The sequence below is a fragment of the Spermophilus citellus genome (genome assembly GCF_964194105.1).
Source record: "Spermophilus citellus genome assembly, chromosome: 8".
Taxonomy (NCBI): Eukaryota; Metazoa; Chordata; class Mammalia; order Rodentia; family Sciuridae; genus Spermophilus; species Spermophilus citellus.
Genome location: NC_138189.1, coordinates 57,049,107 through 57,065,694, shown reverse-complemented (window position 1 = coordinate 57,065,694; position 16,588 = coordinate 57,049,107). Strand labels below are relative to the sequence as shown.

Here is a 16,588-nt window from a genome sequence, read left to right as displayed (position 1 = left end):
TCTTACCCCAATGATTAATATTGAGTTTGCTCACAATAGCAAATCCCAGTATCAGACATTCCCATAAATGGACTCCATTAACTTTAACACAGGTAGTATTGATTATCATCAAGATATCTTTCCTGGGCATTTAGAATTCCCAAATCAACGCAGGTATCTAAAGCCCCAAATAACATTAAATTGTTTCTTAAGTATTATAATCCCAGTTTCAACTTTAGAAAACGTTATTAAAGAAAGCCTTTGGGAAAATGTTATATGTGTCTTTAACATACTGTTTCTCTTAGTCCATCAGTCTCATAGAAAGGGGAAACCCACCCAGGAGCTTAGAGAATGTGTGTCGCTGGGCTTACCAACAACAAAAATCTGATCCCAACCACTCTGAGCACCATGATCATGCAATTTTCTTAACCAGGCAAGACTTTGGACCTGCTGGAATGCAAGGTATTGCCATTAATATATAGAAGGAAAACTTAAGGGCATGACTTTTCAAGAGTAATCCTCATTTGGGCAGTCTGTTCAAATGTTCAGCTCTCCATCACCACTTTCCACCATGCATCAGCCAAGTATGCATTTTCTTTCTATTGCTTTCAGTGACTTCTTTGGAATTCACAATGTTAGATGCTGCTTAAATACCATAATAAATTATACTTGCCTTTAAAATAATGGTTGTGGGGCTGGGGATGTGGCTCAAGCGGTAGAGCGCTCGCCTGGCATGCGTGCGGCCCGGGTTCGATCCTCAGCACCACATACCAACAAAGATGTTGTGTCCGCTGAGAACTAAAAAATAAATATTAAAAATTTTCTCTCTCTCTCTCTCCTCTCTCCTCTCTCCTCTCTCACTCTCTCTTAAAAAAAAAAAATTAAAAAATAAAATAAAATAAAATAAAATAATGGTTGTGCATTTGGGGTATGGAGGGGATGCTGTAAAATGCAGTGTGATGTCCACTGACTGTTTGGAATGAGAAAAGAGGTGCCATGAGAAATGACTGCTGCCAAAGAGCTTTCTTCCAAAGTCAGCTTCCATTTATCTAATAAATTCTGATGCGGACTTTGGAAAAAGCAGACTGATGATTTTCTTTTTAACATTGATGGAATTTCTGGCTCCCTTCATCAGTACCATGTTAGGAAGGACCATTTACTAAAACAGAAAGACAAGGCTTAACTGGTGGGCAGAACAGAATGGTAACCCCAGGCAATTTTGTTGTTGTTGTTGTTGTTGTTGTTTTCTTATGAAAGGAGAGAATACAGACCCAATGAATCTTTTTAGAGACCATTACCTGTGGTTTTCCCAAGAGAATGTGGCACATACTGCTAGCTGGGAAATAATGCTGCCCCTGTTTGCTGAAAAGCTTTTTTATTTTTTTCCCTCTAGGCAAAGGTCCAGTAGTAATTCTTAATGGGTTTTCTCATAAAATGAAAATAAAAGTAATTGTTATTCTCTACAGGATATGCGCCAGTCACGGGCATGTGTCATCCAGTGAGAAGTTGTACCCTGAATCATGAGGATGGTTTTTCATCTGCTTTTGTAGTAGCCCATGAAACTGGCCATGTGTAAGTCACTGTTGACAGCTATAAAGAAGAAAAAAAAAAAAGATCTTTTCTTTGCTTCTCCCAGTATTGTTCACACTTGGGGCAGAATACATGCCAGCATGCAATTCTCATCCCTTGCCAAGTGTGAAGCGCTGAAAACAGGGGGGAGGTCATGCACTGAAACTCAATGAGTGACTCTGTCTTGAAGAGGCACTCCTAAACTTTTCATAGCTATGGAATAAGAGAGGCATTTTTGTCAGATTGCTCTCAATTTCACTGCCTGTGGCTTCCACGAGGGAGCCATGTTGACTTATAAAATACATCTTTCCCAGTACTTATTGTCAAAACAAAAAAAAATGAACAAAAGCCATAACCCCATTGACTCTTACCCATGAGATCTCCTTTGTGTTCTAGGTTGGGAATGGAGCATGATGGACAAGGAAACAGGTGTGGGGACGAAACTGCTATGGGCAGTGTCATGGCTCCCTTAGTACAAGCGGCATTTCATCGTTACCACTGGTCCCGATGCAGTGGTCAAGAATTGAAAAGATACATCCAGTATGTGTCCTGCTTCATGTCATGAGAGCATTTATGCTGTAACCTCCAAATATGAAATTGACTCTTAGGACCTTGATCATATCAGAATTCCCAGTAAATGCATATTGTTGTCAGTAATCAACATTTTCTTATGATTCAGAGCCTTTGCCATGATGTAATCATAATGTAATCACAATTTTTCAGCTATAAGACTAGAACTTAAGTGCATTATGATTTTCTATTACTAAAGTCTTTATAGAATCTGCAGCAAATGGACAAAGTTGAGTTGAGGATTGGAAGAGAATGGTTGTGATTCCTGTATATATTACATAATCTGTACTCTATAGTGTAGGTATTAAAAACTGCCCTGCCACACCACGTGGAGGCTCAGTTAGTGACATGAATAAGGCTAAGTAGTGGTTGGCTTACCTTGCTGCAATGAATAAGAATGAAGGCTCTTCTTCCAAATGGAACTGAAGCCAGAAACTTGAAAGTGTATGTCTTTGTGAATTTTCTCTATGACCTGATGAAATTCTGTATATGAGCTAAGAACATGGAAACCATATTTCCATTAGGATATGGTTTTAAATGAAGTTTTAACTACCTGTAACATTTTCCTTCCTGCAGTTCCTATGATTGTCTCCTTGATGACCCTTTTGAACATGATTGGCCCAAACTCCCAGAACTTCCTGGAATAAATTACTCTATGGATGAGCAATGCCGTTTTGATTTTGGTGTTGGTTACAAAATGTGCACTGCGGTATGTTACCCATAGTTAATTTAGTTTTTGCATCTTGAAATCTATTCATGTAGCTCTTTTTGGTGAACTTTACAAACTCACTGGTGCAAGTATAAGAATCTCTATCAGTTACCTTGTGCTTGCTATATTGTTAGATGGTAAAATCAAATATTTTAAGTGGTAAAATCAAATATTTTAAATATACTGCCTTACTTAATCCTCGCAAAAGACTAGAAGGGAGTTGATATACTTCTACAGAAGGAAGAGCCAAGACCTACAGAAGTTAAGCAACTTGCTCAAGACACACATCTGGGAAATAAGGGAGCTGAACTTTGAACCAAGGTTCTCAGGCTCTAAATCTTTATGTTCTTTTCCTCCTTAGTATATTTGACCTTCATAGATAACTCATAATCCTTAGATACATGGCTCTTATTTGTCTTGACAGCCTGTATTCTGTGTTAGTGACCACAGGGAATGGTTATGGTGTTCTATTACATGAAATTCCATTGGTATAGCATGGGCATCAGGATATGGGTGTCATAGGAAGACTGGATGGGTCGGTTTCTAGTTCTGAACTTACTCAACGTCTTACCTTGGGCATATTATTTAATCCCTCTGGCTTAGTTTCCTTATGTGTAAAATGTAGATAATGACAGTATTTGTCTCATAGGGTTGAAGTGAGATTAAATGTGATGATGTAATTAAAATGTTTAGCACAATGCAGGTACATAGTAAATGCACAGTGGAATCCTTTACAACCAGTCTTCTCTGCATAACTATTCAGTTTAGGGGTATGTTTCATCAGACCATGCTTGATCTTTAGTAGTTCATTTAAGGAAAGAAAAAAAAAGGAAAGCCTTTTTTAATTTTTAATTTGTTCTAATTAGTTATACATGACAGTAGAATGCACTTTGACACATTGTGTACAAATGGAGCACAACTTCTTCCTCTGGCTGAACATGGTGTAGAGTCACACTGGTAGTGTAATCATACATGTATATAGGGTAATAATGTCTGTTTCATTCTACTGTCCTTCTCATCCCCATACCCTCTCCCCTTCCCTCGATCTCCTCTGCACAATCCACAGTCCTTTTCTCCACCCCCCCCCACCCCATTATGGATCAGCATCCACTTATTAGAGAAAACATTCAGTCTTTGTTTTTTTTGGGTTTGGCTTATTTCACTTGTCATGATATTCTCCAGTTCCATCCATTTACCATGCAAATGACATAATTTCTTTAAGGCTGAATAATATTCCATTGTGTGTTTATGCCACATCTTTATCCATTCATCTGTTGAAGGACATCTAGGTTGGTTCCATAGTTTTGCTATTGTGAGTTGAACTGCTATAAACATTGATGTGGCTGCGTCACTGTAGTATGCTGATTTTAAATCCTTTGGGTATAAACAAAGGAGTAGGATTAGCTGGGTCAAACAGTGGTTCCATTCCAAGTTTTCTGAGGAATCTCCATACTGAATGAAAGCCTTTTTTTATGTTGGAATAAACAGAGCAAGAAAAAATGTATTTTGGGTAATGAAAAAAATTGATTTGCTGTTTGGAATATTTCATATACAGCCATTTAGCCTGTCTATAAATAATACACCGTGAGCTTCTACTTACCTCCATTAATGTTTTAGACCTTAGAATTCTAAACCTTTGGCTCAATGTCATGTAAAAGTACAATTTCTGCATTAAATAATCAAGGATTAAAACAAAAAAAAAAATCTATGACCACAAGGCTGTATGTGGGTAATTAGCAGTATAGGGAATAGATATAAAATGTATGTAAAAAATTTTAAAACTCTATAAAAAATATAGTAAAATAGTTACATTTAAAGAGAAAAATGAAGAGATGAGCAAAGAATGTACACAAGTATCTGTAACTAGTTCATAACTACAGGAATAAAGAGAAGGCATTTTGATAGCTTGAGAACTGCCAAACGGTTATAATAAGATTTCATATTTGAAATGTGCACAATTACTAACACATTTTAAAATTCCAAAATTGTCTGTTTGAAGAATCAGAAAGTATAAATGACATTCAGAAAAACTAAAAGTCTAGCAGAGAATCCCAAATAAATCATTGTTTATCATTGCTATTTTAGAAAAGCAAAATAAAAGTATTCTCTACTTGGAATTCTTATGCAGTGTTTTTCTTAACATGTCGCACTACTTGACTTAAAATTAAGAAATACAAAAGACATGACATGAAGAAACTGTAGAACATTTCATTGGTGTCTATGTTGCCATCTGAGACTTCACTGAGAGTTTGATTCTCTCTTCCAGTTCCGAACCTTTGACCCGTGTAAACAGCTCTGGTGCAGCCATCCTGATAACCCCTACTTTTGTAAGACTAAAAAGGGACCCCCACTTGATGGGACTGAATGTGCTGCTGGAAAAGTGAGTATATCTATCTATACAATGCAGATTTATGATATGTTGAGTGGATATTTTTAAGTCTGGCAAATGACAAACATAGCTGTGCTGTCATTTTCATGGAAACCATAGTACCTGAGGTTTTGTTATGGAAATGCAATGTTTTAGTCAGCTTTTTCACTGCTGTGAGCAGCAGACATGACAAGAACAACTTAAAGGAGAAAAAGTTTATTTAGGGCTCCTGGTTTCAGAGGTCTCAGTCCATAGATGACCAACTCCATTGCTCTGGGCCCAAGGTAAGGCAGAACACCGTGACAAAAGAGTGTGGTGGAACAAAGTGTCCCAGGACATGGAACTAGGAAGCAGAGGGAGCCTTCTTCTCTCACCAAGGATATACCCCAAAAGCCCGCCCATTGACCCACCTCCTCCAGCTACAGCCTAGCTTGCCTAGAGTTACCACCCAGTTAATCCATACCAACGGATTAATGCATTGATTAGATTAAAACTCTCATTTCACTTCAAAACTTTCTTGAATTGTCTTATACAATGGGGACACCTAATATCTAAGCCATAACATACAGTATGATAATGTGCTGGTTTCCTGTGACTGCTATAATAAATTGCCCTACGCTTGGTTACTTAAAACACCAGTAATCTATTTTCTGAGAGTTCTGAATGTCAGAAATCCAAAATCAGCTTCACTGAACTTAAATGAGGGGGTGGGCAGGGTCATACTCCCTCCAAAAGCTCCAAGGGAGAATCTGTCCCTTGCCTCTTCCAGCTTCCTGTTTCCATCCACGTTCCTGATTTGTGGCTCACTACTCCTTCTGCAGTCTCTGCTTCTGTGTGAAATCTCCCCTTGCCCCCCTGTGTTATAAGTAATGGCATTTGGGACCCACTGAGTAATGCAGAATAATCTCCCCAAATGAGATCCTTAATTTAATCACATTTGCAAAGACCCTTTTTCCAAATAAGTTCACATTTACAAGTCCAGGGACTAGAATCTGTCATCTTTGAGACCACCATTCAGCCCACTACAGATAGAATGGGAGGAAACAGCTCTGCAGCATCTCTGGCCCCCTGCTAGTGGGATTTGATTTACTTGCTGGCATCCCATTCCTTGTGAAAGTTGCCCAGAAATAAAGTAATGTGAATTTATACAGAAGATTTGGCCTCGCTCCTTGGGGAAAGATGCCCAGAGGTTTTAAATCTCAAATTGTGTAGCCAGGATTGAATGCTCAGATACTGGCGGCAGACCAAGCTATGCTACTCATAAGGGCAGAGATCCCAAAATAAAGGCATGTTAAAAACTCAAGTTGAAGAGCTCTGACTAGTTTAGAAATAAGAGATTGTAGACAGGACCAAAAGCTGGCAAAGAAGATTAACACAGCTTTGAGTTCTTTTAAAAGGTTGACTTCAGATTTGTATAAACTGTACTTGTGATGAGAATCATGCATAATAATAAAACCCATCATTACAAATACCTGCATTATGTTAGGCATGATGCCAAATAACATTATTTATAGTATTTGGCCTTGGAAAAATTCATTATCACAGACTTTTGACTAAAATCAAGAGCAATAGTGAGTTAATTAATTTTTGTTTTATTAAAACTATTATTTAATCAACTCTCAACATCCAGCTCCTCTAAATATAACTGTGTTGTAATTAAATTTACAAAAGTTTGGTTTAGACAGACACTTATTGTATATAGTATGAAAAAGCAGATGAAAATGTTGTAAAGGAAAGTAATTCCCTTTGACCATCTTCTGTACTCTGGGCACCATATGCACGGTGCTCTGGTATGAGAGTTTTAGTAATCCCACTGTTTGCTTCTTGGTCAGATGACCTTCAACTACTCATGAACATTCTGGGCCTTACTTTTCCTCATTTATTTATATCACCTATATTTCTTTCAGAACAATTTGTGAATTAAAATTTTATAAAGTTTACTTATAAAAGTCTAAAATTTTATTGTTTATTTATTAAAAGTGATTTGAAAGCAGAGCAGGATATGGTGGTGCATGCCTGTAATCCCAGTGACTCCAGAAGCTGAGGCAGGAGGATAGCAAATTCAAGGCCAGCCTTAGCAGCTTAGTGAGGCCCTAAGCAACTTGAGTGAGACTTTGCCTCAAAATAGAAGGATCTGGGGATGTGGCTTAGTGGTTAGCACCCCTGGGTTCAATCACTGATACCAAAAAAAAAAAAAAAAGAAAGAAAAAAGTGCCTTGAAAGCCAAATATCATGATTTGGGGTATGTTATGTTATTTATTTTTTAAGTCCAGATGTATATTTTCATACCTTGAGATGATGGTAGGTAGCAAGAGATAGAGGGTGGAATACTATCAACTGGGCAAGGTAGGTGCCCAGAAAATTATTGGTGCCTGATAGTCACTGGTGAATATATCATTTAAAAACTTGTCTGGATGGATGTTGTATTAGTTTTCATTTTAACTTTATACTTAAAAAATTCAAGTCTAAGTTCCCCTCTGTTAGGGTATCTTGGGATGGTGTAATTGCTTTTGGATATCTTAAAGGCATCTCCACATGGAAGAAAAAAGAAAGAAAGAAATAAAAATCTTCAAATAGGGGTTCTTGAATAACTTCAGCTTCAGTGTCTGCATGATTTTCATAATTGCCTTTTATCATCTTCCTAAGTGGTGCTATAAGGGTCATTGCATGTGGAAGAATGCTAATCAACAAAAACAAGACGGTAATTGGGGATCATGGACAAAATTTGGCTCCTGTTCTCGGACATGTGGAACTGGTGTTCGTTTCCGAACCCGCCAGTGCAATAATCCCATGTAAGTATAATCCGTATAATTCTTGTTATTTTTGAATAGACTAGAAAATGCTGTCATGTGATTAATATTCTGTTTCATGAAGTGAATGAAAAATATAGGACATAAAAACAAATTGTTCACAGTTCCTAAACCAGTGTCACTTTTGGATAGTGGTCATTTATCAGTCTTGTGGAGAGTAGTCAAGGATGAAGATGAGGAGATGGAATGAAGATTAGAGATTTTTAAAGAAATTGATGTTTGAGAATATTAAGGACTTGTTCACCATGGGTAGGTGTAGTTGCTTCAGAGTAAGGCAATAGAAAGATGGTGAGGGACAGCCAAGGAACTATTGGGGGGAAGGTATTCATTAATTCATTCAGACTAAAAGTTTATTCTGAGTCCCTATTGTATGCTCAGCAAACTTTATTTTCTAAAGAAAAAGAATAATATAATTATTGAGTATTATATTCTTCTTGGTCTACAATTTAGCATCTAGGCAGCTCCCTCTTTTTATTTCTGGCCGCAGGATATCTTTGAGCATGTCTTTGATAAAGACTATCAGGTGCCACATGCCTGTGTGCATGGGAAGAAATGATGGTTGTGTAGGAAAAGAAACAAAAACAACCAAAATGCCAATAATAAAAACAGCTAGGGTTTGCTATGAGCCAGAGTCTAGTCTAAGTGCTTTAAATATGTTATCTTATTTAATCCTGACAACTTTGTTCTGTGGAAGATAGTATTACTTTTTCATTTTACATAAGAGGAGATGGAGACAGAGAGCCATGATAAAAGTTTGAGTTACAGCCACATGTTTTATACATGGAAGACAATAAAACTTTCTTGTATCCGTATATATGCTTTCAGTTTCTTCAATACACTTTTGCCCAGCATTTGAAATATACTGCTTAAAAAGCTGATTTGAGTTTTGGGGTGTTTTACCCTGCAGCAGGGAGAGAAGGGTGCTTTGGGAAGGGACTGGAATTAGAAAGTATGAGTTCATCCACTTTGTGCTGGCATCTTGGAAGTTCTGGCTTTCTGCCCTTAAGCCCTGTGTCTGCAAGCCTCAAGTTGGACAGAAGCCAAACGGCCTTTTGAAATGTTGTCTTTTCTTTAGGCCCATCAATGGTGGTCAGGATTGTCCTGGTGTTAATTTTGAGTATCAGCTTTGTAATACAGAAGAATGCCAAAAACACTTTGAGGACTTCAGAGCGCAGCAGTGCCAGCAGCGTAACTCCCACTTTGAATTCCAGAATACCAAACACCACTGGTTGCCATATGAACATCCTGACTGTGAGTACAGTCCCACCCTTTCCTGCTGTGTGGATGGTCACTTCAGAGTTTAAGCTTTGCCAATACCAACCCCTTGGACTCTTGATCCTGACTTGGTAACTTAGGAAACGTGGTGCTTCTAGGGGCAAGGCCTTCTGTGTTTCCAAGGACAAGGCTTAAGTTCTCTTTCTCTAGAGAGGAAGGAAGGTCCTGGAAAATAGCACTATCCTGATCCCCAGTGAAATGGCCAATGGGAAGTGACGCCAGGGAGAGATGCTGAATTTCCTGATTTAACTAAAATCTTTCTACTAAGAAATGCTTCTAGCTTGGTATGATCTTTCTTTTCAGAATATCTAGAGAAAAATATAGTTCTTTTTACAGTTGAATCAGGCAGGACATAAGGAAAAGACCATTATTTAATAACAAAAGGTCCTTTATAACCTTGAACTTTTATACTAAAAACCAGTTATTTAAGGGGCTGGGGTTGTGGCCCAGTTGTAGAATGCTCACCTAGCATGCATGGGGCACTGGATTCGATCCTAAGCACCACATAAAAATAAAATAAAATAAAGATATTAAAAAAAACTAGTTATTTAAAACTATTCTAATTACACTTGAATTATTGACTAAATATATTTCTTATTTCAGTGATTAAAAAAAAGATGCTTATCATGTGACATGATGCACTACTGGATTCAGTTTAGAACTCTTTCAAAAGAAAGGTGAATGCATATAGGAATTGAAAGTTGTGATGCATTTAGAACAGATGTATTATTTTTATTTATTTTGATGAAGTTAGTCACATAAATTATGTTTAATTGATGATATTCCATAAGAGGCAGAAACTATATTAACTAATTGGGTCAGACTAAAAGGAAACCCTTTCAGAGATCTGAACATTGCTTAAACAAGATTTGAATTAAAGTTTATTGAAGATCTGTGTTGAAATCTAGGATTGCTATTCAGCCTGGTTTGCCTGGGCCAGTCTCAGTGTATACCTGCTCAAATATTAGTGGAGTCCCCTTTCATGCTCAGACAAATCATAAATCATACTAAAACAAATATGCCAAATATCCATTTTGGCACGTTTGTACTTTTCTCCTGCTCCGTATTTTATGTATTTATATAGTACTTGTTTTGTTTTCAGGAACCCGTATTGAAACTTGATATTTTAAAAATAAACTATACTCTTCACATATTCTGTTTTATGTAAATAATTAATTTTATCCCTCCTCCTTATGCAGCTAAGAAAAGATGCCACCTTTACTGTCAGTCTAGAGAGACTGGAGATGTTGCTTACATGAAACAGCTGGTACACGACGGAACTCGCTGTTCTTACAAGGACCCATACAGCATATGTGTGCGAGGAGAGTGTGTGGTGAGTTGCGCTTGCTTTCTCAAAAGCTTCCTTTGGTACCATGTGATTCTATGTAATAGTAATGTTATTCATAAGCATATACACTGTTTTCAACTGATACTTATCTGGGAAGTTAGCCTGTTTAAAGTTCAGTACATAAATAATTTGGGGAGAAATTATACCTACTGAAATCAATCCTTGATCACTGGTAGAATTAAGAGTTAAATAATTTTTCTAATTTTCAGCCAAGTGCCTTTTCTAAATAATGAATGCCTCTAGGCTGAGAATACAAGAGGGAAAAATGTATTTGCTTTAAGTATTTTACTAGGAGCGTCTGACATTAATATCCAAGATTTTTTTAAAAATCCAATATTAAGTTTATTTTTTATTATTTGTTTAAAAGATAATACAGCTGGGCATGGTGGCACACACTTGTAATCTCAGTGACTCAGCAGGCTGAGGCAGGAGAATCACAAGTTCAAGGCCAGCCTCAGCAACTTAGCAAGGCCCTAAGCAATTTAGTGAGACCCTCTCTCAAAATAAAAAATAAAAAGGGCTGGGGATGTTTCTCTCTGGATAAGCACCCCTGGGTTCAATCTCCATTATCAAAAAAAAAAGAAAAGAAAAGAAAGAAACAAAAGATAATGCAATATTTCTTTCTCCCTCTTTCACTTTCTAATTGATCTGAAGCTTAAACATTGAATTCCACATGAGAACAAAATGTAGAGAAACAAACAAAAAACAAAACTATTTTTATTCCATTTAATCTCTCTTAATCTCTCTTTTTGAGGTATTTGGGATTGAAATTGTAGGTACTTTACCACTGAGCTAGATCCCCATCCCTTATTTTATTTTGAGACACTGTCTCACTAAATTGCCAATGGTGGCTTCAATCTTGCAATCCTCCTGCCTCAGCCTCCCAAAGTGCTGGGATTACAGGAGTGTGCCACCAAGCCCAGTTTAATCTCTTTTAAAAAAATGTTCAGGTGCTCAGTTAAATTAACATGAAATTATCCTTGTTAACTGAAACACTGCTTCTAACATCCATTTCCTTATTACTTCAGTAAAACCAAAGTATTTAATAACAAGTCTCCAGTGTGCAGATGCCTCATAATTAAACTAAACTGTCCTTGAAAGTAAATGTCTTAGTCCATTCTGTGCTTCTATAACAAAATACCCCAGATGGGAAAATTTATTAAAAAAACATTTGTTTCTCTCATGTTTCTGTTAACTGGGAAGACCAGCAGCATAATGCTAGCACTGGCTTGGCATCTGTTGAGAGACTCCATGGGGCATCATTCCATGGCAGAGGTGGAAGGGAAAAAGGGCACATGCACCAAAGAGAACAAAAGGAAGTCACTTTTATCACTGTCAAAATGATTGACCATTCACATGTTAGTAACATTAATTTGTCTAGGAAGGCAGAGCTATCAGGACCTAATTACATCTTATTAGGCCAAGCCTCCCCAAACTGCCATATTAGAGATTTAAGTTTCCAACACATAATTATTGAGAGTACACATACAGACCATAGGTAGAATATGTGTCTTATTCACCTTTTACCTCCCACAATATCTAATGCATTAACTATGTTGTCGTTTTTCCTGCCCATTTTCATGCCAAATGTATGAGTACAGGATATATGTATAGCATTGTCCTACAACCAATTCATTTAAGGATCTTCCCCAGTCCAGAAAACCTTCAGTGGTTTTCTATTAATTAATGTGAAGATGAAAACTATATATATGGTCAAGATTTTCCACAACATGTGCTCTTCGAATCTTTCACTGTTCTTCTGCTATGAGGCAACACTAGCCTTCCACTGCCTTAAGTATGGCTTTAAATATTGATATCTGAACTACTTTCCATGAACTTATCTTTACCCCAGCTTTGTTTTGACCCCTCTGCACTCCTGAAATTCCTTTACACTCTATTCCTTAAGGGTCTTAAGGAAGTCTCCGCTACTTTAATGAAATTTTGTCTTACATCTTAATTACCTTTTCTTTTCTTTTCCTAATTAACTTTAAAAGATGGTACCAATATACAACTCACTTTATATTCATTTTATACATATGAATACAATATGGAAAAATCCAATGCTATTTCTTTTTTCGGTCTCCCTAGCATCCAGCTACATCTGTGCTCAATAAATACTCATTTGATGATTAGGACAATTTATGATGGGGAAAATACTTCAGTGGACTGGGGAAACTTGTCCTTTATTTACTAGATACAGTTATTTAACTTCACACTCGTTCTTTAAAATACTGAGGTGTGAAAAATAAGACTTAAGGGGAAGTTTGGTGTGAACTTGCTGTGATCTGTGATTAACAAATGATCCACCATTCTCTGGATGTTGTTTTCTACTTGACGACATTGAAATCAACTACATTTAATATCTTCTCTTCCCAGAAAGTGGGCTGTGATAAAGAGATCGGTTCCAACAAGGTTGAGGATAAATGTGGTGTCTGTGGAGGAGATAATTCCCATTGTCGAACTGTGAAGGGGACATTTACCAGAACTCCCAGGAAGCTCGGTAAGAAGAGGGCCTTGGTGAATCTCTATCCTTCCCTATGACCTGTGCTTTTTAGGCTTCCTCTTTTAGGAGTGCAGTAAACATGAATCAAAAGTGATTTATTCAAATTACATTTTAAGGAACTATTTTAAAATTTTTTTAAAAAAATTACTAAATTCATGCTCCTTTGCATTTATGAGAAATTATAGACTAAATTTGGACAAGGAACAAAGTCAATATCAATTATAATAGTTATCTAAAAATTGTGGTATTTTACATTTTTTAAAAAACACAGATGAAATCAGAATGAATGGTTATTTCAAATTTCTGTTGCACTTAAAATTGTTGACCCGGAGTGAGGAAAAACTTTTATAAAACTTTAAATATAACCTTTAAAATGTTATTTTCTTTTAACTTCTTTTTATTTTAAAAGTGAACAATTTTATCCTACTTGTGAACCTATGCATTTAGGGTCTATATTTCATATGCTTTAAAAATGTTTACTCTAAACAAAATTGAGATGCCACCAAAAAATAAGCAGACATATAACTGCTCATATTTGTGAACTTTTGGCTTGTTCCACCATCAATAACTTGGAGTTAGATACACACTGCAAGTTCAAAAGGTGGAACAAAAAGCTGTCTATATGCAACAAATAATATGGAAAAATATTTGTAATTTCATAATGTTCATCAAAATATAAGATTTGATACAAATTCTTATAAAAATATTTATTACTAAATAATTTCTTGACTTTGTAACAAATATTCAATTATTCATTAAGTATTTATTTGGCAAAGGCTTCTGGGAATTCAACATTTAAAGATGAATTCCATATGGTATTTTCTTGAAAAGATTCTCTGGTATCTTCCAAAGCACTTTCAGTTCAGTATCTTACAGAACAATAGAACACAAAACAAAAACAATCAGAAAGAATTGGGTTGATTCTAAGTTCATTGTCATGGTGGTAATTTTTCATTTTGTAGAAGAAAAGAAAGTATAAAATAGTCATCATCCAAATGAAAAATTCTCATAGTCCTTTTTGCTCCTCTTATACCTTAGACACCCAACTCAAGCCATTTCCACGCACATTAGCTTTGCTACATATTCAAATGTACTTCTCTTAGACATTCTCTAGTCTAGTTATTGGTGTCTTTGCTATACTTATGTGATAAATTACCATGGTTTTTACTTTGAAATTGTTAAAAGACAAATACTGTCATTTCTGGCTGATGGTATTATTTTAATAAAGCAAAAATAATTTAAAATGTAAGTATATAAGTGTGTATATGTGTGTGTGTGTTCACACATTTATATACACACATGTTTAGATGAAACCAAGTTTAATTTTCTCCGTATTGCTATGAAATAATGAACTGCATTTGTTTTGTCGGAGTTATATGTTATTATTTTGTTTTGGATGTAAAATAATTAATTTGTTTTGCTTTCAGAGTGAATTAATATAAGGAAAAAGTTTTTCCACTATCATTCATTCTATCTTATATGCAATTATAAGGTAGTGATACTGTTTTCAGATACTGCAAAAACTGTGCTAAACATGTGAATTAACATCAAAAGAACACGAGAAAGTGTTCATCAGTCATACAGATTCAAACTGTTCAAAGATAATCTAACACCCATTTCTGTGTACGAATGTTGTCATCATAGTCATTCAATAGACTAATTAACCTTTTCCAACAGGGAAACATTTAAGCAAGAGATGCCATAAAGAATTCAAGTTGCTGGAAAATGAAATCTGCAAGTATCCAACTTCAAATCACCTACATCATTTTTCATTCATGCTTAGTCTTATGTTCATTGACTATTAACAGTTTATTGGCATTAGCTAACTATTAAAAATGCATTTTAATTTCAACATATAAAATCATAGAACATATTTTATATCTCACGAAATATATGGAGAGAAAGCTTATGGCATAGTCAATGAAACAGCAAGACTTCGATAAACATGAAACCTCCACTAATTAAAGACATTTTATTTAAGGGAAGACAAGAGGCGCTTTCACCTTACCCAGAGGAGCTCGTAATATTTCTCTTGCTGAAACAAGAGAAGCTAAAAATGTACTGGGTAAGTTGTACCAAACTGCAGAAAGATGGGCATCCATAAATGGCATCAAGCTGTTTTGCTGTAGCTAGCATCTTAAGCATGTTACTTATAGCCATTGCATACTCAGACAAACATGGTACCTTTCATGTGTTGGACTTTACAGTTGTAGCTAAGGTGCTGAAAATGCTAATCCCCAAAATGACCACTTCATTTACCTAGTACACTAATAAATATTGGAAAACAGTTAAATAATGTACCTATAGTATCAATGATACATTGGCAAATGACAAAAATGTTTTTCTTTCCTGATAACTTCAATAATTGTGTATTTATAATTGAATTGCCATCAATACTCATCCTGTATTATATGAATGAGATGTTTAACAACCTACTAAAGGGGTAGGCTGCATAATCTTCCTATATTCATTTATTTTTTATAGAAATAGATACACCTTGGTCCATTTCTCCTGACTATTGATGATTTATAGTTAAATATATGAATCTTCAGTTATCTTACAATAATTTTCAGGTTGTAATAATATTATTTGTCATATATGACATTGGCAGTAATAGCAATGCTGCCTAATTTAAAGCTCAAACAACCAATTGATTTTATTTCTGGCTTAAAAGATCGAGTTAGGGGGCATGTAAAGGCAATTCATGACATAACTTGCAAACATTTTTTAATTAAATGGTTTCGTCAGATTTTACAGCACATATTTTAAAACAGTCAATCATAAAATGTGGTAAGCTTTATAATTAACTACTAACCACAAGAAAAATAAAAGCTACTCACCAATTTTTCTTTTGTAATTTTTTTGGAATAAAGTAGGCTTTTAAATATGGAAACATTTCCATAATTGAAAATTTAGCTATTTATATTTGCCACTTGGGTTTTTTAAATAATACGGAGACAGATAAAATATCTGAAGAAGTTCACTATCTAAAAACTTCCACTAAAAATTGGCCCCACTTTAAAAGGGTGATTTAGGAAACTAGAATCCCATAGAGCACACATGAAAGTATAGTATTTACCTGAATTATTGTTGACACAATTTATAGGTCAACACAAGCATAAATGACTAATAAGTTGGTAACAAGATTAACATTTTCCTCCTCCTTTAATGTAAAAACAAAAATTTTCTCTAATCTCATGCAGGATGTCACAAAAGCTACCAATGCTTCGAAGTTAATTTCTGAAACTGCTTCTTTCAGTTTATGGATGCCCTCTTCTGCATGCAGAAGCAGTAAGAATGTAGTGCTCAACTAACCATGGTTATTGCTTTTGTTTTCTTTGCTTTCTCCATTATTTACCACACATGCAAAGGGTATCTTAAGATGTTTGATATACCCCCTGGGGCTAGACATGTGTTAATCCAAGAAGACGAGGCTTCTCCTCATATTCTTGGTAAG

The 16,588-nt window shown here is 35.7% G+C and overlaps 1 protein-coding gene across 2 annotated transcripts in view; it reads left to right on the top strand.

Annotated features, from left to right (window-relative positions):
• The window catches only part of ADAMTS3 (ADAM metallopeptidase with thrombospondin type 1 motif 3), a gene marked incomplete at its 5' end in the record, with an annotated part of 250,102 nt that overhangs the window by 213,850 nt on the left and 19,664 nt on the right, over nucleotides 1-16,588 (top strand). The window contains 10 exons of one of the 2 annotated variants that reach the window (XM_081304703.1): nucleotides 285-441; nucleotides 1,446-1,551; nucleotides 1,945-2,088; nucleotides 2,695-2,827; nucleotides 5,094-5,207; nucleotides 7,842-7,987; nucleotides 9,081-9,256; nucleotides 10,480-10,613; nucleotides 13,005-13,128; nucleotides 16,503-16,583. In XM_081304703.1, coding sequence (XP_081160829.1) covers nucleotides 285-441; nucleotides 1,446-1,551; nucleotides 1,945-2,088; nucleotides 2,695-2,827; nucleotides 5,094-5,207; nucleotides 7,842-7,987; nucleotides 9,081-9,256; nucleotides 10,480-10,613; nucleotides 13,005-13,128; nucleotides 16,503-16,583 — 1,315 coding nt within the window. Of the gene's footprint in view, nucleotides 1-284; nucleotides 442-1,445; nucleotides 1,552-1,944; nucleotides 2,089-2,694; nucleotides 2,828-5,093; nucleotides 5,208-7,841; nucleotides 7,988-9,080; nucleotides 9,257-10,479; nucleotides 10,614-13,004; nucleotides 13,129-15,112; nucleotides 15,197-16,502; nucleotides 16,584-16,588 lie in introns of both variants that reach the window. The other variant, XM_081304702.1, reaches the window with a different exon arrangement.